The sequence below is a fragment of the Anser anser genome, assembly GCF_964211835.1.
Source record: "Anser anser genome assembly, chromosome: 6".
Classification (NCBI taxonomy): domain Eukaryota; kingdom Metazoa; phylum Chordata; class Aves; order Anseriformes; family Anatidae; genus Anser; species Anser anser.
Genome location: NC_139726.1, coordinates 31,362,248 through 31,381,585, shown reverse-complemented (window position 1 = coordinate 31,381,585; position 19,338 = coordinate 31,362,248). Strand labels below are relative to the sequence as shown.

Genomic DNA, 19,338 nt, shown 5'->3' with positions numbered 1-19,338 from the left:
ACTTCACTTTTCAGAGGGGTAGCTAGGTTTCCTTAAATGCTATTAAGAAGCTTGTATTCTTTTTCAACCCTTTCCCAGAAGAGGGGCTTAAAATCCCTTTGACAACCAGGTACTATAACAGATTCCACTAACAGCTCACCAGTAGCTGCATCCACTTAATTTTCCTAATGTTGTTGGATAAAAGAGAACCATCTCACAAGAGTATGCATAATATTTCTCTTTTATCTTCTACCTAGAGTCTTACGTTAGAACACTTTTTCTCTGCTCCTGAACTTCAGAGGAAGGGTATGGAACTTGGATACACCAGGCAGTATCTGCTCCATCTTCCTTCCTCTGTTGTTCAACAAACTATATGACTATTCCAGTCCTATATGTTAACCTACCAAGTTTCTGACATTCCTCCTAAGTAATTAATTTGGTCTGAAGTCTGTATTACGACTTCAGCTGTGCTCTTATACTCAACTCTTGCTCTCAACTCTTTATATTTCTAGCATTCATAAACAGGCATTTAATATTTTCTTCAGGGGAACGGATGGTGCTCCCATTGTCCCGCTGACCTTGCTATAAACAAGACAATGACACTTTGGGGGATGACATTGTCCTGTTCAGCCTTTGTGACTCTGTGACATTTTCTGCTTTGCTGAGCCAAAGTTTTGCAGTTCTGTTAGTCAACAGCAGCACTCATCAACTGTTTTCAGATCTCTGAGATTTCACCACTGTGGTTTTAAAAAAAAAACAAACGAATGTTTACTCACAATTACTACTCTTTGTGCTTGAAGTCAAACCTTTAAAAAAAATAAAACACAGTGACTTGTATTTTAGAAAAACATTTCAGCATTTTCAGTTGGATGTGCTTTCCAGTAAATTCTTATTTTGTCTGAGCATGTGCAGGATCATTTATCTCTAAGTTTGGTGATGCTTGAGGAAAGCTTTTGTCTCTCTCTTCATTGGCTCCTTGTGAGCACCCTCACGACAGTAAACCTCTGAAGACATTTTCTTCTGAAACTCAGGCTTCTCTGGGAGCAAAAGTCCCTGATATCCCAGACTCTCCTGGCCTTAGGTAGCGGATGGCACCCGGAGGCCCTTGGCACCCTATTTCCTATGGGTCTATGATTCTATGACTTGGTGGGTAAGGCACAGCACACGTTGCACTGTGGTTTCCACCAACTTCCACCCATCTGCCTCTTCACCAGGGACTACATCTGATTGCAAAGGAACCAAACTGCCTGTTCTGACACCTCGCCTTCCCCTCCCCAGACTCTTGCACTCCTTCGGTTCAGCATGTTCAGGTAATGATAATCACTTCCAAAGAGAATCTCACTTATTCCCCCCTTCCCTTACTTGTCTCAAACAGTAGTTGAGAGAGGTGAGAAGAAGGATGTGGTGTTTCTAATCGACGGCTCGGATGGTGTCAGAAGAGGTTTCCCTCTGCTGAAGACCTTTGTCCAAAGAGTTGTTGAAAGCCTGGATATTGGCCGTGACAAGGTCCGTGTTGCCATCGTGCAGTACAGCAATGCCGTACAACCCGAGTTCTTACTTGATGCCTATGAAGACAAAGCAGATATAGTCAGTGCCATCCAGGGGTTGACAGTTATGGGAGGATCTCCTCTGAACACCGGAGCAGCCCTCGACTATCTCATCAGGAATGTGTTCACGGTGTCGAGCGGCAGCAGGATAGCTGAGGGTGTCCCGCAGTTCCTGATTCTTCTCACTGCTGACCGGTCCCAGGATGACGTGAGGAGGCCCTCGGTGGTCCTCAAGACGAGCGGCACCGTGCCCTTCGGCATTGGGATTGGAAATGCTGACCTCACGGAGCTGCAGACGATTTCATTCCTCCCAGATTTTGCTATCTCTGTCCCTGACTTCAGCCAGCTGGATTCAGTGCAGCAGGTCGTCTCCAACAGAGTCATCCGGCTGACGAAGAAAGAAATAGAGTCACTTGCCCCTGATCTGGTTTTTACATCACCCAGCCCAGGTGAGAAGATGTTTGTGTCTGCACCGAGAGCCAGCGGCAAAATATGATGTTTAGTAACATCATGGTTGCAACACAAACAGAAAAGCAAAGATGGTCACGGTTACACACCCATCTTGATCTCATTGTCAATGTGTTTTTTTTGGTGTACGTAGGGTTAGTAGGAGCTGTGTTATTTAGCTGAGCCACGTTTAATCGCGGTCCTACAAAGTGGTCCATGTTGTATCCACATGGAAGGTACACAAAGTGAATTCCAGGACTTTAATCTTATTTAAAGTCAATGGACTGTTATTTCAGTCCATACTATTCCTCCCGGAATGGAAATTGCGACATTTAGATGCTACAGGGAAACCTTCACACTACTGCAAATCCAGGTCACCTTTCTGCTAAATGTGAGACCTTCTTCTGATGTGTCTAACATTTGCTATGCTCATTCACAGGGGCAAGGGAAAGTGGAAAAGGATCAGATCATCCATTTCTGGTCTTGCTTTGAATGAAATCCAGCCAGTGTACACCTGTCCTGAAGGGATGAAGGGTACCCAACCCAGACAAGTCCCTTTGAAGTCCACCATCCTACTCTATCTGTTCCTTCCCTTCAGAGTCAGACTGCTTTCCCCCAGCCCCATTTGTCAGTGTGATACTCAGCAATAATTCAGGCTTTGACCTGAATTATCACTGCAGAAAATGTTTTCTTGGAAATAGCAGAAGCTAAGAGAATAATGGGATAGAAGCTGTCCTAGAGGAGAAAGCCAAGGAAAGAGGGGTGGTACCAAGTGTAAAGCAGCCCCAGGCTATCTGGCAGCCTGCCCTGAGTAAGGAGCATCACCAAGCTACATTTCCTTGTGTGGAGATCCCACAAGGAATTATTGTACCACGTTTCCCCCGCTCCCTCTTGCTTCTTTTTCCCTGGAAATCGCTGTTCTGCATTCTTGCACTGCCTGGGAATGCACCTAGCAGATTGGTCCAGTCTCTGGGTTGAACCCAGAGCTGCCTGCAGGGCCTCAAAGGAGAAATCATGGGGAAAGAAACAACGAGCATCCTCCCCGTGGCCAAAGGCACGGGCCAGTGATGTAGACGATGAGCTTAGCTGCCCCCTGTAGGCAATGCCCGGTGCATCCTCTGACTGCTGCCTTTTTTTCCGCAGCGGGTGTGAAGAGGGACGTTGTGTTCATGGTCGACGGCTCCCGCTATGCCGCCCAGGAGTTCTACCTTGTCCGTGACCTCATCGAGAGGATAGTAACCAACCTGGACGTGGGCTTCGACACCACCCGGATTTCAGTGATCCAGTTCAGTGAGCACCCACACGTGGAGTTCCTGCTCAATGCCCACTCCACCAAGGACGAGGTGCAAAGTGCCGTGAGGCGGCTGCGGCCACAGGGAGGCCAGCAGGTGAACATTGGGGAGGCCCTTGAATTTGTGGCAAAGACCATCTTCACCCGGCCCTCTGGGAGCCGCATAGAAGAGGGTGTCCCTCAGTTTTTGGTCATCCTCTCCTCCCGCAAGTCAGATGATGACTTAGAGTTCCCGTCGCTGCAAGTCAAACAAGTAGGGGTGGCACCTCTGGTTGTAGCGAAGAATATGGATCCTGAGGAGATGGTACAGATTTCCCTTAGCCCTGACTACGTGTACCAAGTCTCCAGCTTCCAGGAGCTGCCCAGCCTTGAACAGAAGCTGTTGGCTCCTATTGAGACCCTGACTGTGGACCAAATCAGACAGCTCTTGGGAGATGTGACCACAACTGTAGGTAAGACCCTGTCACTACCAGCTGCTTCTGTGTTGCTGTTCAAGTAAATATTGCCCAACTAGGTAAAAAACTTTCAATCCCTTCCCTCTAAGCTAAGGTTTTCCTTAGTTAAAAGCAAAGGCAGCACACATACTATTTTAGGAGACCACTTTTAGATATGTGGACATTCAGCTTTAGTACCTAAATACATTATTTAATTCGATTTTAAAGTCAAAGACTGCAATGTGTTACAATTGCATATTTAGCAGCTCTCTAGGAAAATCAGACATAAATCTGGGGCAAAACAAAGATGGAAACATTGACAAATCCAGAGAAGAGTGTCCAAGAATAAAGCAGATAAGGCTCTGAGTAATGCATGCTTAGATTTATTAGGCAGACTGTTAACACGTGTATGCACTCACACACAAGCCCTCTGGAGAAGCTCCACAAAGCACCATGCCTAAAGTTGGCTAAAATATGTTGTGCAGTTTTACATCACTTGAGAACAGATAGCACAGAACTCCTACTGCAAAGCTTAAGCAAAGGCTTGGCACACAAATAATTCTTTCTCTTCTTTCTTCCCTGTAGAAGTTTCTGGTGATGAAAAGGACATAGTCTTCCTTATCGACAGCTCTGACAGCGTTAGGTCTGATGGACTAGCTCACATTCGGGATTTCATCAGCAGAATTGTTCAGCAGCTTGAAGTTGGGCCAAACAAAGTGCGAATTGGCGTGGTGCAGTTCAGCAATAATGTCTTCCCTGAGTTCTACCTGAAAACCCACAAATCCAAAAATGCTGTGTTGCAAGCCATCCGCCGCTTGAGGCTTCGAGGGGGTTCCCCTGTGAATGCTGGCAAAGCCCTAGACTATGTGGTGAAGAACTACTTCATCAAGTCTGCAGGGAGCAGGATAGAAGATGGAGTGCCACAGCATCTCGTCGTCATCCTCGGAGATCGGTCCCAGGATGACGTCAACAGGCCTGCTAACGTGATCGCCTCAACGATTATTAAACCTCTGGGTGTAGGAGCCAGGAATGTAGACAGGAACCAGCTGCAGGTCATTACCAATGATCCTGACCGTGTGCTTGTAGTACAGGACTTCACGGGACTGCCAACTTTAGAAAAGAAAGTGCAGAATATTCTTGAAGAGCTTCCAATACCTACAACAGAAACCCCTGGCCCTCTAGGACCTGGTAAGACTGCTATTATTCATCCTGTAGACCTCTTTGGATTGAGCATAGATAGAATTTGTACAATGTGTAAATGTCTCCATAATAACTCCTTTTGATTCCCAACAGTTTAGTCATATTGCTTTAAAGACCATTTTGAAGTAGGTCTTCTTAGGCATAAAAAGAAAAAAGAAAGCATAGAATTAAATTTCAAAAGAGATGAGAATATCACAAAAACAAGTAATGTTACATGATGCATAATCAATGTGTTGCATAAACCTTTCTTCTTGTATGGATGTAAGATCATGCCAAAGACCAATGAAAGGTTGAAAGGAGAGAGAAAAAAAAAAACTATTTCACGAAGCACTAAGCATCTTAAATATTATAAAAGTCACGATGTTTAATAACTGTATTTTCTTTATATTTTTTTTTTCCAGGAGGAAAAAAGCAAGCTGACATTGTGTTTTTGCTGGATGGCTCCATTAATCTGGGGAGAGATAACTTCCAAGAAGTCCTCCAGTTTGTGTACTCCGTAGTGGATGCCATCTATGAGGATGGTGACTCTATCCAGGTAGGACTGGCGCAGTACAACTCAGATGTCACTGATGAGTTCTTCCTCAAGGATTACTCTAGTAAGCCTCAGATTTTAGATGCCATCAACAAAGTGATCTACAAAGGTGGCCGCGTGGCCAACACCGGTGCAGCCATCAAGCATCTCCAGGCAAAACACTTTGTGAAGGAGGCTGGCAGCCGAATTGACCAGAGGGTGCCTCAAATTGCCTTCATCGTCACGGGGGGGAAATCCTCAGACGATGGGCAGAGTGCCTCCTTGGCAATTGCACAGAAAGGCGTCAAGGTATTTGCAGTCGGCGTACGAAACATCGACCTGGAGGAAGTCAGCAAGCTGGCCAGCGAGAGTGCCACGAGTTTCAGAGTGTCAACAGCTCAGGAGCTGTCTGAACTGAACGAGCAGGTCTTGGTTACACTGGCAGCCGCTATGGAGGAGAAGTTGTGCCCAGGAACGACGGATGTTACAAGAGGTATGCATGATCCTTTCATAACATGCTCAGGTTGCTCCCAGTGGCTTTTAGGATCCAGCACATTTTGATGGACTCGTCCAGCCCATATTTCTGCCTTGACGAGGTAGGCACGTGATGCCAGACACTTCATCATATTGGCAGGGCAACTTGTTCACTGCCAAAATGAAAAGCAATGGTCCTTGTTCTGCCCACGGTATTTTTCACAGGCCAGCTGAACCCCTCAGCCATTCAGTCCCTGACATGCATTATCTGCTGGAAATAGAATTTCTCTTTCTGGATTATTCAGGGTGCCCACTTGACCTTGTGACGGGTATATGAGATAAAGCCAGGGCACTAGTGGTTATAAAACTGTGGTTATAAAAAAAGTGGTTATAAATTAAGATAAAAGTGCCCTGAAAAGCAATCTCATGATTTGGCTGCCTTTCTTTCTGGGTCACTGGGACATGTGGGAGATGTTATGTAGAACTGAGGCGCTAGTGAAGATGAACAGGTGAGGGGTGTCAGCAAGTACCTCCTCTTCTCTCATTGAAACATCAGTGTCCAAATTACCATTTTTCTGACCCAAATCAACATCCCACACCAGAAAGATCTGACTGAAAGTCACTCCAGTTGCTGCAGGGCAAGGAGGGTGTCCCATGCCTGATCCTTCCAGGTGCCAGGGATCCCTCCCATATCCTGGGCTGCCCTGTGCTTTGCTGGTGGGGTGACCCCCCCTGTGTTGAGTACAGCTGTTGGGGACAGCAGTCTTGGCTGCCTAATGAAAATACAGTGATGTTTCTGTTAGGCTTGGTTTAATCAGCTTATCCCAATGCTAAACAACAGTTGCATGGGAAAAGAAATGCATTTTTCCCCAGGTTATCATTGCTGGGATGGAAGGAAGTCCAAAACACTTGTGTAACAAACGGTGGCATTTCTCTAGCCAGAAAGCATCTGCTCTAATGTCTAACAGAATAATTAGGAAAATCTGAATGCTGGCACAGAGCCTGTGGGGTCTCCTCCTTGGAGAGCTTCATGGAGGCGCTAGGATGTGGGGCTGGGCACCTTGCTTGGGCTGTCCCTGCTGGAGCGGGGCTGGGATGACCTCCTCTCTTCTCCTTCCGCATTTCCCTTTCAGAGTGCGACCTAGACGTGATACTTGGCTTCGATGTGACAGACGTCAGGGACGGCCAGAACATCTTCAACTCCCAGAGGAGGCTGGAGCTCACCGTCGAGTCTGTGCTGAACAGAATAACGCGCATGCAGAAGATCAGCTGCACTGGCAGCCAGGGGCCTAACGTCAGAGTGGCCATCATGGCCCAGGCCCAGGGCGGGCCCGTGGAGGGACTGGACTTCTCTGAGTACCAGCCTGAGCTCTTCAAGAGGTTTCAAGCCATGAGTACCCGCGGGCCCTATTTCCTCACAGCCGATACGCTGAAATCCTACCAGAGCAAGTTCAGGTCAGCGCCCTCCGGCAGCACCAAAGTAAGTCAAAGTACAGGCCCGTGGGAGGGTGTTGGACAGGAAAGCTGACTTCTGATGGGCTCTGTTTGACAAGGAGAGCTGCTTTTTGATAATTTTGGTTGATAAAGTAACCGCATATTTATAAATAAAGCCCTGAGTTTTGGTCACCTGCTCACTCCCAGCACATTGTCAAGGTGTTGCCCTGACCATTGCTGAGCCAGGGCCCACAGGCACCACATGGCTGCACGCTGTTCACATCTGGATGATATGATGTACAGAAATCTGGCATAGAAATGCAAAACTTGGTGGCTCACAAAGGTGGAAAGGGTATAGCAATTTCCCCATCTCCTCTTGGATAAAGCCCCCTGGGAAGGATACCCGTCAGGTTGCCCACAATTGTGCTGCACGCCCCAAAAGCTCAGGGTCCTAGCATAAATCTGTTTCTCCCCCAGGTCGTAATTCATTTTACTGATGGTGCAGATGACTCGATGGATCAGCTGAGTGCTGCTTCAGTTGATTTGCATAAACAAGGTAGGTTTTTACTCTTTAAGGAGTTAGTTATAGCCTCTGTTAATGTGTCATATATTTTACAACTATTTCTCATGCATCAGCCACATTTTGATAGCAACGAATAGGATTGGATAGCAAGGATTTCAGTAAATTAGCAGTGATTTCTACATGCATTTACTGTTCTTCATCACCTTCCTGTGATATTTTGCACCTAAGCACCTAAGCAGGCAGGCAATTTGCACCAAATGAGCTTGTTCTTGATTGAACAACCTCCGTTTGCAGCTGAAGAGGCAGGGAACAGTCCAGCTTCACAGGCAAGGGTGCGCAGGCTCTGCAGAGTGCCACGTCCCATCACAGCTCCTTCTGCTTCACCCCCTTTCAGGTGTCAATGCTCTCATCTTCGTTGGGTTGGAGCAAGTGAAGAATCTCGAGGACGTGATGCAGCTGGAGTTTGGGCGGGGTTTCACCTACAACAGGCCGCTGAGAGCCAATCTCCTGGACCTGGAATTTGAGTTGGCGGAGCAGCTCGTAAGTGACTTGGCACAGGCAGTGCTGCCTGGTTGTGCTGGAGAAAACCCAAAAAGGCTGGATCTGGACCATTGCTGAGTGACACCCTCTTGGCTCCAGCCATCATCTCTCCCTACCTCATTTCTGCCTTTTACAGATGTCATTGCAAATAGAGTTAACAGCAGATCGTGGCACTGCCCCGTCTGGTGCCTGTCCCAGAGGAGCCCTGCTCCTGCTGAGGCTGCAGAGAATTCAGCCCAATGGGACTAGGCTGAATAGAAGAGGTTAAGAAGCCCTCTACAAGTGCTGTGCCAAAAAGCTCACCCTCCATCTATATTTATACTGTAGTTTTCTTAACCTTACTACAAGCGAGTGGGAAACACCATCCTGCCTTGTCAGGGCTAAAGAAGCACCACTTTCTAGGTTTCATTCCCCGAGCTGATACAGTGCCTGTGTGTTAGATATGGTTTTGACAGATGAAGGAGTTTTGTTTTCTTCCAGGCAAAAACTCAGAGATTTACTTCCCTCCCATGTACATAATCTCACTTGAGTTTATTGAATTAATTGTTGTCATCCCTTTTAAGTCCAGTTTCTCTCAACTTCACGTCTGTTACCAGCACCAGTAACCTCCTTTTCCAGCAGGTTTAATAAAATTAGGTTTAGCCCCCAAGTACGATATGGTAACCCCTTGCTGGGCCCTTCTGTGCAAAGCAAAGTGCAGACACTTTGGGGAGTGAACCTTGTTTTTTGGGACAAGAACTAGTTTTCAGCCGATCCCCACGTACTTCAGTTGACTTAGGAAAATCCTTTCAAAATGTGAATGTGCAAAGCTGGCACGAAGCATTTGTAGCCAGCAATGTACTTGGCAAAGAAAAGCATTTTTCTTTCTAGTGGATGATGCAAAACCAAGCTGTGATTTCTCTGAAACTGTATCCTTTTTTTTTTTTTTTTTTTTCTCTTTTGCTGTGTACTTTCCAATTGTTCTCAGCCTGTGGGTTGCTGGTTGCAGCTACTCACTGCCACAACTTTCTCTTGCCCTATTCCACAGCCTGGATCTGTTTCTTCTGAGATGGGATTGCTCTCTTCAGTGACAGGCACAGTTTTGGGGACTGACCTCCTACTAAATGCCCTCTGTGACTTTCTGCTCTAGTTGGTTCCCATTTAAACCCTTTCCTCTGACATCCATTAAGAAAAGATAACGTTGATTTGATTTTCCTAACCACACAAACTAATCTGTCCACAAACACACATCTCTTTCTCATGCTGCTGTGGCTGTTTCCAGGTGGAAAGACCCCAAAATGCTGCTGGACCAACGTTATGCTTGGCACAGGGGTGATTGCATGGGTTTGAAGCCATGCAGGATTTATGGTGCTGGGGCTCTGCCAGGTTTCTAACACCTTCTGTTGTGCTGTTTGTGTTTCCCCGCAGGACAACATTGCAGAAAGGACGTGCTGTGGGGTCCACTGCAAGTGCTCAGGGCAGGAAGGGGACAGAGGGCTGCCTGGCCCTGTAGGACAAAAGGTGGGTCACTTCATCTGGGGGGGGTGGCACCCCTGCTGAGGGTCCCTGTGTGCCAGTGTCCACTGCGGTGCTGATGGGTGGGTGACACAGGTTGCAATGGGTGATGCTGACACGGAGCTCGTGCTCCTCTTCCTCCCCATTTTTGGCCTATTAAAGAAGTGAAAAACGCTCTGTTTTCTTCTAGGGTGCTACGGGTGACATTGGCTACAGAGGCTATCCTGGTGATGAAGGAGGGCCGGTAAGTGATTGCCCTGCTCTGCTTGTGCTGCCCAAACTAGGGACCTCACTGTAGCAAAGCATTCAGAGCTTTTTTCACCAGATATTTTCCACTGGGGATGTGGGGGGAGGATGTACCCTCCCCAGCTAGTGGCTGAATTGTTGGCCCAGTCCCCAGCTGCTCCTCGGAGGAGGTCAGCGAGGAGCTCCTGGAGAGCCGAAGGGAAGAGCTCCCTGTTTCTGCCCACAACAGCAACAGATAACACGAGTCCCGTGATTTCTTACTAGCACTGTTTCATCCAAACCCTTACTTCACGAGCCCCACGTCACCCCTGGGATAAACAACCCCGCACACATCACGCCCAGAGGGTGAGGCCGAGGCCAAGGGGCCAATGGTGCGCTCCTCTTTTCCAGCATCACAAGCAGGGGCCAAGTGCTGCCGTCAGAGTAAGGTCAGGGCTGGGTTAGACACCTCTGCCGAGCTCTGAGGGGTTCTCATGGCCATTTTAGGGAAGGAGAAATTTCACGAAGCTCTTTCGTAGCTGAGAGCTTGGCAAGGATGTGTCTCTCTCCGCAGTGAAGCCTTACAGCTGGCCTCTGCACGATGAAGGCTGCGGGCAGGAGGTGGTGGGGACAGTCCTGCAGCAGTGGCTGGGTGCTGACCCCCCAAAACCTGATGCTCTTTTGGCTCCTGTTATTATCATGCAGTGCTTCCACACGCATGGGTTGGGACAAACCACTTTGCACGCTTGCCAAAACATGCATGTAGCAGAAGAACCCTGTGCAGCAGGGGAGCCCTGACCATTGCATTTTCCCCTCCGTGCCACAGGGTGAGCGTGGACCTCCAGGAATGAATGGGACACAGGGCTTCCAGGGATGCCCCGGGCACAGAGGAACCAAGGTAGGTTTGGAAGGAGCCTGCGTGATCCAGGGCTGCTGCTTTAAAGGGGATCCTCGGGCAAAGCTTCAGGCAGCAGCTGCACCACAAGCTATGAAAGGTGGTGAAACATGCAATATTTATGGGTAGCATTCAGCAATGTTAAGGTGATATTTCCTACCATTTGCTCCGACAGCAGGATCCTCTGGCAGGGAGCAGGGGAGTGCATGGGCCGAGCCCATCAGTTGCAGCTGAGCTACTGAGTCTTTAAAAAGCTGTCCAGCCTTGGACTAAGCTGAGGCTCTGTCCTGCCCCTGAGGTCTGGATTCATTTAAGAAGGGGCGTAGGGAGAGAGAAAAGTCAGTGGTAATCTAAGTAATTTATTTGTGGAGAAAGAGTTATGGCTAAGGAACAGACTCTTTTGTTGGATCAGCTGGCTAAAAGCCAGGATGCACATATTTTACCTTGGCACAAGTGGCTGGGAGGCAGCTGAAGAAGGCTCGTGCAGGAGAAAAGCAGGATGGAAAACCCCATGCAGCCACCCCTGGCTCTGCGCCCTTCCCCACCATCACCCACAGACGGCAGCAATGCCCTAATTCCCTTTTTTTTTTAATCTCTTTAGGGCTCTCGGGGATTCCCAGGAGAGAAGGTACGGAGCTATTGCCCCATGCCACAGCAGTGAGCACGAGGGCCTGGGTGCATCAGCATCCGTCCCCCCACTCCGGCTCCCCTTTCCCTTGGTGAACCTTTGCCCCTTGCCTCTCTTCTGCAGGGTGAGCTGGGAGAAATAGGTCTGGATGGCATTGATGGAGAAGAGGTCAGTCATTCTAATTGCATTTCTCTTTATAGAGAGGTATTCTGCTGGTGGGGCCCTGGAAGTGGCAAACACTCTTCTAAATCATTTTTTATTTTGCAGGGAGACAAAGGCTTGCCCGGCTCCTCTGGAGAGAAGGGATTCTCTGGCAGGAGGGTAGGTTTCCATCACATTTACTCTTATAAAGGACTAAAGGGAGGGTGGAAAGCCCCTGGGGGCTGGGGGGATGTGGCATCAGAGATGCCCTGGGCATCAGGGTCCACTCGCTAACCCTTCCTCCTTTCCCACAGGGTGACAAGGGGGCCAAAGGCGAACGAGGAGAACGGGGAGACCGTGGGCTTCGCGGAGACCCGGTAACTATTGCTGAGGCATTTTCTTCATTTTCCCTGCTTGCTGCCAGCCCTGGGGGTCCCCTGCAAGCAGCTGAGGGCACACGAAGTCTTCCTGCCCCATAGACCCTGGAACTGGGGGGGGTTCTACAAGCGGTGCCCAGAGGCAAACTGGCAGACTGGGATGCAATTGATGGATCTGCAAACTCAAAGTCTTCTGTCGGTGCAAGAGTTTTATGGCAAGGTGGCACCAAAATGTGTTGGCACTGATACAGATGGCATAGGGGTAACACATGCCTCTTGACACCAAGCTGCCAATCATGGGTTCAATATATTAAAAACCCTCTTCTGCTTCTTTTTTTGATATTGTTAGTTCTCAGCTGAAAAGCTGCATCTGTCTAAACCCACCAGAATTATGAATTTCACCTAGTTCTGTCAAAAGAAATGAAAAAAAGAAATGTTGTTTCTGAGCTACAACAGCAGTTTACGATGTCTGACTTTCTTGTCCCACTCACACAGCTGTTTCTCATCACTCTCTTGCTTTCAGGGAGATTCAGGAGCTGATAATACTCAACGGGGAATCAGAGGCCAAAAGGGTGAAATTGGACTAATGGTAAGTTTCTTTGCTGTCTTTTTATTATTATTATTATTATTATTTTTATTTTTTTTACAATGGGATGAAACAGAGAAAGTAAGAGAAAAGGATGCTGCCCAAAAGGTGCAAGATTCTTACATTCATCATGCCTGTTCAAAAGGAATATTTTGTTGGAAAATGTTGTTGATTTACAATCAAAACTTCCTCTGGGAAGATATCAGTTTAGATGATGTTTTGTGTAAAAAGTGTTTTTTTTTTTTTTTTTTTTTCCAAAGCCTCTTTGTCCCTGAGAACAAGTTTGTACTTGGAAATTAACTTCATATGCTGTTATGTATCAGTACTGAAAAACAGTTGGATATTATCAAACCTGGGCTTCCTGATTCATCTGAAACCTGTGGGGAAAAAAAACGAACACACTTACCTGGGAAAATTTCAAAACTGACTTGTTTTTGGGTCAGTCCAGAATTAAAATACATCCTAAAATGTCAGAAGGAATTTCCTAAAGAAGGGAAATGTCAGCTTGAGCTAGCTCAGCATCTTGATGGAGAGCCTCTGCTGTTAGAAAGATTTCCATCCTTACCAGAATATCGAGTACTTTGTGTGCAGGTGTGAAAGGACTTAGCTTTTGAGACGTGAGCCTGCTCATCTCAGGGCTCTCACCTGTTTTGCTTTTCCGCTAGGGAGAGCCTGGACCTGTGGGGCTGAGTGGCCAAGACGGTGGAGTCGGGAGGAAGGTGAGCTGAGATTCGTTGGGCAGTAACTTCTTCCCTCCTGCCTTCCCACACGTTTTGTTCTGCAATTTTAGGAGTACAAACAAAAAAGGAAAAAAAAAGAAAAAGTCACACTCAAAAGGAAAATGCCTGGTGGTTAGCTGGCTTTTATAAACTTTTAAGGTCGAATTCTGATTTTATTTCCACCAGAGTAACTCTGCTGAGACCAGTGGTGCTACATCTAATTTGCTCTGGTGGGCACACCCACATTTAGCTACTAATTTTTAAAAGGCAAGAACCAAACCGGAGCAAAACCCAAGCCTGGGGATGTGTTCCTTGCTGCCACCAGTCCCTCAGCAGTGGCACAACACACACTCCTGCCTGTCTGTGGGACCAGGGGAATATGAGGAAGGGGAAAGCTTACGTCCTTGCCTAACACATCCCATCATTTCTGTGCTCGCAGGGCATGGCAGGACGCAGGGGACCGATAGGAGTTAAGGTGAGTGTTTGTCCTCCCTCCCGCTGCAGTGGAATTGGGATGGATGCTTCCCTGGCCAGGGACTGCGATGCCAGCAGGGCAGCTGACGGGGCCAAAGCATAAAGGGAATCTGTGGATTTATGCCCATTGATTGCAGGAGGTGGATTCCCTTCTGTTTCTGTGTTTGTTCTTTGCTGTAAACTTCATTCTACAAAATAAATAAAAACTGTTCTTCTCTGCCCTTTGTGTGGCATAGAGCAGTTTCCCGTGCCCCGACATCCCTTGCCCTTTGCCACGTCCCCCCTTGCTAACTCGCTTTGTCCTGTTTTGCGCTTTAAGGGTACCAAGGGCTCGCTTGGTCAGGACGGGCCAGCTGGAGAACAAGGCATGAGAGGGCCACAGGTCAGTGAGCAGACAGGCCTAGGAAGGCAAAATTTACATCTTGTGTGGTGACACTTTGTGTTACCTCGTCATGTCTGCATCCTCAAAGGGTCTCGGCAGTGTGAACTGCTGGGAATGGGTGGGCAACACTGCACTCACACCACCCAAAGTGTGACGTCTTTGGAAACCATCTCTCGGGTGCTGTAATGTTTATTTTACCTTGTGGTCTCTTGCATTGCTGGTGTGTCTCTGCCCATGTGCTTTGACACTGTCTCTTTCCTCCTGCACAGGGTCCCCCTGGCCAGCTCGGCACACCAGGCATAAGAGGAGAGCAAGGCGTTCCTGGGCCCAGGGTAAACCTTTCTGCTCATTCCCAGACAGGGACCCAATGGTGCTCAGCAATAAAATCTTGCTGAGAATGATAAGACACAGCCTATTTATCTTCCCAATTTACCCCCTAGGGCTCCAGCTCAGTTTCACTCTCATGTAGCACACCCTTCCAGTACGATTCCCTCTCTACTTATGCTAAAGATTTCTAGACTGGGAGTTACAGAAAAGGCAGTTAAAGCAACCATAAAGGGGTCAGGACTTCGGGGTATGGCCCATTATGGTTGGTGATGTTTCAGGATGATGAACATACTGGAACTGGCAGGGCATCCTCCGTGACACCCGCCAGCCTTTGAGGCCAGAGTATAGCTATGGGGGCCCCAACCATTCATTTCTCCCTCCGACCATATGCCCCAGCAAGGCTCATGGCCATAAAACCAGACACGTCTTGCATTTCCATGTCCTGAAATCCTGATGCAGGTTGCTGCTGCTATTTGCAGTGAGTTGACTTGGTCCTTCAGCATTTCCTAACCGTGAATTAGACTTCTGAATTTCCTACAGTGCTTTGAGAGGCACCAGCCCTAGTAGTCAATACACAATTTATACGGTGACTCAATTCAGCAGTTTCAGGCACACGGTTTTATGGACACGTTGCCAATGTGCCTCCCCCTCTTTCTGTTCCAGGCTGGTGGTGGGCCACCAGGAACCCCAGGAGAGCGGGGCAGGATTGGTCCCCTGGGACGAAAGGTATGTCTCCATGAGCTGTGGACATCAGCAACTAAAACAGCAATAAGAAGAAACCTATTCCGGATAGGAATGGGCTTTAAATAATACTGGAGATGAACATCTTAGGGCAAATTTAATTCATCTCCATTGGCTTGCATGGTGTGAACTAGAGCAAGGTGTATGCTCTGGCTGCTCCTTTAGGCTCCTGTTTCACTGAACAGAGAGGTCTGTGCAGGCTTAGATTTGCCTGAAGTTTCAGCACATGCTTGAACAGATACTCCCTTTTTCAGGGTGAGCCTGGAAACCCTGGACCCAAAGGGCCAAATGGACAACAGGGCCCGCGAGGAGAGATGGTAAGCATGGCCATACACTCACACCTTCAAGGCTGAAGGTCCCAACCTGCTCCCTACTGCTGACTTCCACATGGTTTTACACTTTGCACATGTATGCTAAGTAGGCTTCAATTCACATTTGTAGTTTTAGCACCACATTTTTGTATTTTTAATAAATATAATAAAAATAATTTTATCTGTAGAAGGGCTTTTCAGGGGCCTGTGGCATCAATGAATTCTTCCTCTTGATGTCGCTTTAAGCCAGTCATGTATGACTGCATACTAATGCCATTGCTTTCCCATTTTAGGGTGATGATGGCCGAGATGGAATTGGTGGCCCGGGTCCCCAGGGCAGAAAGGTATGTGTCTGCTCAGCACGGCCATCTACCAACATGAGTTGTCACGGGCAAGGAACTAGCTTTATGCACGTGGACAAGGGCAGAGCCTAGGTGAACTCAGAGAGGCTCCATTCAGGGACAAAAATTATCCCTGAGTGTAGCCTGGTGAGAAAATCAGTCAAGACTCTTCAAATCCATCCCCTCTGCCTTTGTCCTGGTTATGCCTCTGTATATCATCTCCAAGGAGGAGGTTAATCTGTCTGCATTATCAGGTTAATTTTCCAAAACCCTGTATTCAAATAAACCCTTATGTTTCTTTCAGGGAGAACGTGGCTTCATAGGCTACCCAGGCCCCAAGGTACGGTGCAGCCCATGAACTAAGCGTTCATTTTCCAAACAATGTCTCCATGACCTAAGGACTTGTACAGATTTAGAGCTACCTTTTCTGTTTTTCCCCACCCAGGGTGGACCTGGTGACAGAGGTGGTGCTGGAGGCCCTGGCCCTAAAGGAAACAGAGGCCGCAGAGTAAGTTTGTGGCACATTTTTTCCCCTGTACATGAATGGCCTGAAAGATTTGTACTTCTCCTCCCCTAGCTCCTGCAAGTTCTCCTGCAGACACTCATGGAGAGGACTTCTCTGTTCTCTTTCTAGGGAAATGCTGGAGATCCTGGGACACCTGGCCAGAAAGGAGAGATTGGATACCCTGGACCATCTGTAAGTGCTTATTTTATTGCGGGGGAAGCCTCTGGCTTTTCCCCCGGAGAGCTTCCTGGCTGCCTCTCTGAGAAACACAGTGGTCCCTGTGGGTGCCAGGAGTTGAAAATCATGCCCACTTCTATCTCCTGCTAACTGCACCTTGGCTAAAATCCTTTTTACTTTGTGATCCACTTAGAACTTCCTCCTAGGAAGATGTCAGATCTTAATTTTCTAAGAAAAGCAGTAAGTACTTCTTCATGGAAGAAATCTGTTTCCCTAGCACCCTAGAGGCCAAGATGACTTGGCTTGCCTTGCTCATGAACTTACAGCATCTTGAATGCCCCTTTTGACTTTGGCCTCAGCTAGGTTTACTCCTCACCCTCCTGCTGTTGGAGGTGTGTTATCAGGGTGTTCACCAAATGGGCCTCTTGACTAAGGGCCAAAAGTGATTTATCCCCACTGTAGGTGGCATCCTGCAGAGATAATGCTCCTTCTTTGTGTCACTTCCTGACCTTGTGTCACATCCCTCAGTGCTGTCAGGATGGAGGGAGGCAAGGAGAGAAACCTTGGCTGTCTCACCCCAGTCTGCAGCCCTTGTCTGGGCTTAATTTTTCAAAACTGTCCCTGTGCCCGTAGCCATCATAAGGTGGGTGTGAAATCCCCTGGGTAACTGGGAACTTCAGAGGCATTGACCCTTCAAGGAGGTACGCGTCTCACTCTACAGCCAATGTGGGGAGAGTGACATTTCTGGCATGAAGGATCTGACTGGCAATCTAGCACAATTAATAAGGAAGGAAGAAAATAGTTCTCCCTGTTCCAGGAAACCAAACTGAAAACAGGCAGGTTTTCCCTTAACTTCTTCATGATCTGTGGTTAAACAGTCATTCCAACTGGGTTCATGGGACACCCTGAAAATACACTTTGCACAATTATTATTTTTTGTTTTTAACAGGGACTTAAAGGTGACAAAGGACGAACCTTAAGTGTAAGTGTAGCATTGTTTCTGTCTTAGTTTGAAATATTATTTTGTTGTTTGTTTTTTTTTTCCCTTTCTAACAATCTTTCATTGTATTTTCTAAAGCAATGTGATCTTGTGCAGAACATCAAAGACAAATGCCGTGAGTACATCAGTGCCTTGCTAATACCCCATTGCTACCCTTGTCTGACAGTCATGTTACATAAATGGCACTGACTGAACTGATTTTTTATTCCCCCCCACCCCTTTCTTTTCCACAGCTTGCTGCTATGGTAAGTCACCTTCAGTACATTAAATCTCGATGTGATTGTATGCCAGAATTGTTGTTCTGCCCATGTATGTGGTATGAATGATTGACTTCCACTGAGGATGTTTGGACCCTGACAATTGTCTGGGGCACGTTTTGTTCCCAACACATGTTTCTGGCAGGTCCCAAGGAGTGCCCTGTCTTCCCAACTGAGCTGGCCTTCGCTATCGACACCTCCTCAGGCGTTGGGAGGGATGTTTTCAACAGGATGAAGCAAACCGTGCTCAGGGTGGTCAACAACTTAACCATTGCTGAAAGCAACTGCCCCCGGGGTGCGCGGGTGGCCCTGGTCACCTACAACAACGAGGTCACCACAGAGATCCGCTTTGCTGACGCCAGGAAGAAATCAACCCTTCTCCAGCAGATCCAAAACTTCCAGGCAACCCTCACCACAAAGCCACGCAGCCTCGAGACAGCCATGTCTTTTGTGGCCAGGAATACCTTCAAGCGTGCCCGAAGTGGGTTCCTAATGAGGAAGGTGGCAGTCTTTTTCAGCAACGGGGAGACGAGAGCCTCCCCACAGCTCAACGACGCCGTGCTGAAGCTCTATGATGCTGGGGTCATTCCTGTGTTCCTCACCAGCAGGCAGGATGCGGCTCTCGAGAGAGCTCTGGAGGTTAGAGCCGTTCACCTTTTCTTTCCTTTTCTGCTTATGACCCCAGCCCAGTTCCCTGGGAGATCAATGGCTTTTATCTGTTGGCTGCTGGTTGGCTTCTACAGGCCTGCTTAGTGCTGAGAAAGCACTGCTGTGCAAATGCATCCAGCATGTCTATTAGGAGAGAAATCCAAAATGCCTGGTGCAAAGCACTAGTGATGTTCCAATGAGCCAGTTGGTTCCCAGACCATGGCTCCAGTGTGCCAAGGGTGGTATGAAATAGAAGAAAAGAAGGTCCCCACTGTGAGAAAGATCTGACCGATGAAAGGCAAAGTGTGGGAAGTTAGAAGTGTGGTAGCATCTTTAGTAGAGGGAGGGCTGAGGTACAGAGACTTAAAGCACCAAAAATACCCAGCATATCAAGGACTGGTTCAAGTGTTTGAACCTTTTGGTGGGACTTTTTAGGTCTAAACTAGTCCCATTAACTGATGTCAAGTGTATTAGGCTCCTCCAAAAAACAGCATGCTGGGTAGAGAAAATCCCTTAGAGTTGTCCACAAGATTGCCCTCCCCTACTTTGAGCTGAAAATAACCCAAGGCAGCATTACTAACACCATGTTTTTTTGTTTGCATCTAACCAGATCAACAACACAGCAGTTGGACATGCAATTGTTCTTCCAGCCAGTGGCAGCCAGCTGAATGAAACTATCCGGAGGCTCTTGACTTGTCACGTTTGTCTGGGTAAAGCATCCAATTTCCCC

General features: G+C 47.8%; 1 protein-coding gene across 12 annotated transcripts in view; it reads left to right on the top strand.

The window, feature by feature from the left end:
* COL6A3 (collagen type VI alpha 3 chain) overlaps positions 1–19,338 on the top strand; it is a 57,062-nt gene that overhangs the window by 24,691 nt on the left and 13,033 nt on the right. For 8 of the 12 annotated variants that reach the window (XM_083841386.1, XM_083841390.1, XM_083841389.1 and 5 more), the window contains 30 exons: positions 1,355–1,975; positions 3,117–3,716; positions 4,284–4,886; positions 5,300–5,902; positions 7,017–7,363; positions 7,795–7,873; positions 8,235–8,380; positions 9,788–9,880; positions 10,065–10,118; positions 10,926–10,997; positions 11,596–11,622; positions 11,746–11,790; positions 11,890–11,943; positions 12,078–12,140; positions 12,664–12,729; positions 13,392–13,445; positions 13,885–13,920; positions 14,239–14,301; positions 14,571–14,633; positions 15,292–15,354; positions 15,624–15,686; positions 15,974–16,024; positions 16,326–16,361; positions 16,467–16,529; positions 16,656–16,718; positions 17,653–17,685; positions 17,782–17,818; positions 17,937–17,948; positions 18,106–18,599; positions 19,219–19,318. In XM_083841386.1, coding sequence (XP_083697512.1) covers positions 1,355–1,975; positions 3,117–3,716; positions 4,284–4,886; positions 5,300–5,902; positions 7,017–7,363; positions 7,795–7,873; positions 8,235–8,380; positions 9,788–9,880; positions 10,065–10,118; positions 10,926–10,997; positions 11,596–11,622; positions 11,746–11,790; positions 11,890–11,943; positions 12,078–12,140; positions 12,664–12,729; positions 13,392–13,445; positions 13,885–13,920; positions 14,239–14,301; positions 14,571–14,633; positions 15,292–15,354; positions 15,624–15,686; positions 15,974–16,024; positions 16,326–16,361; positions 16,467–16,529; positions 16,656–16,718; positions 17,653–17,685; positions 17,782–17,818; positions 17,937–17,948; positions 18,106–18,599; positions 19,219–19,318 — 4,704 coding nt within the window. The remainder of the gene's footprint in view (positions 1–1,354; positions 1,976–3,116; positions 3,717–4,283; positions 4,887–5,299; positions 5,903–7,016; positions 7,364–7,794; positions 7,874–8,234; positions 8,381–9,787; positions 9,881–10,064; positions 10,119–10,925; positions 10,998–11,595; positions 11,623–11,745; positions 11,791–11,889; positions 11,944–12,077; positions 12,141–12,663; positions 12,730–13,391; positions 13,446–13,884; positions 13,921–14,238; positions 14,302–14,570; positions 14,634–15,291; positions 15,355–15,623; positions 15,687–15,973; positions 16,025–16,325; positions 16,362–16,466; positions 16,530–16,655; positions 16,719–17,652; positions 17,686–17,781; positions 17,819–17,936; positions 17,949–18,105; positions 18,600–19,218; positions 19,319–19,338) is intronic. The other 4 variants (XM_083841382.1, XM_083841384.1, XM_083841385.1 and 1 more) reach the window with 3 other exon arrangements.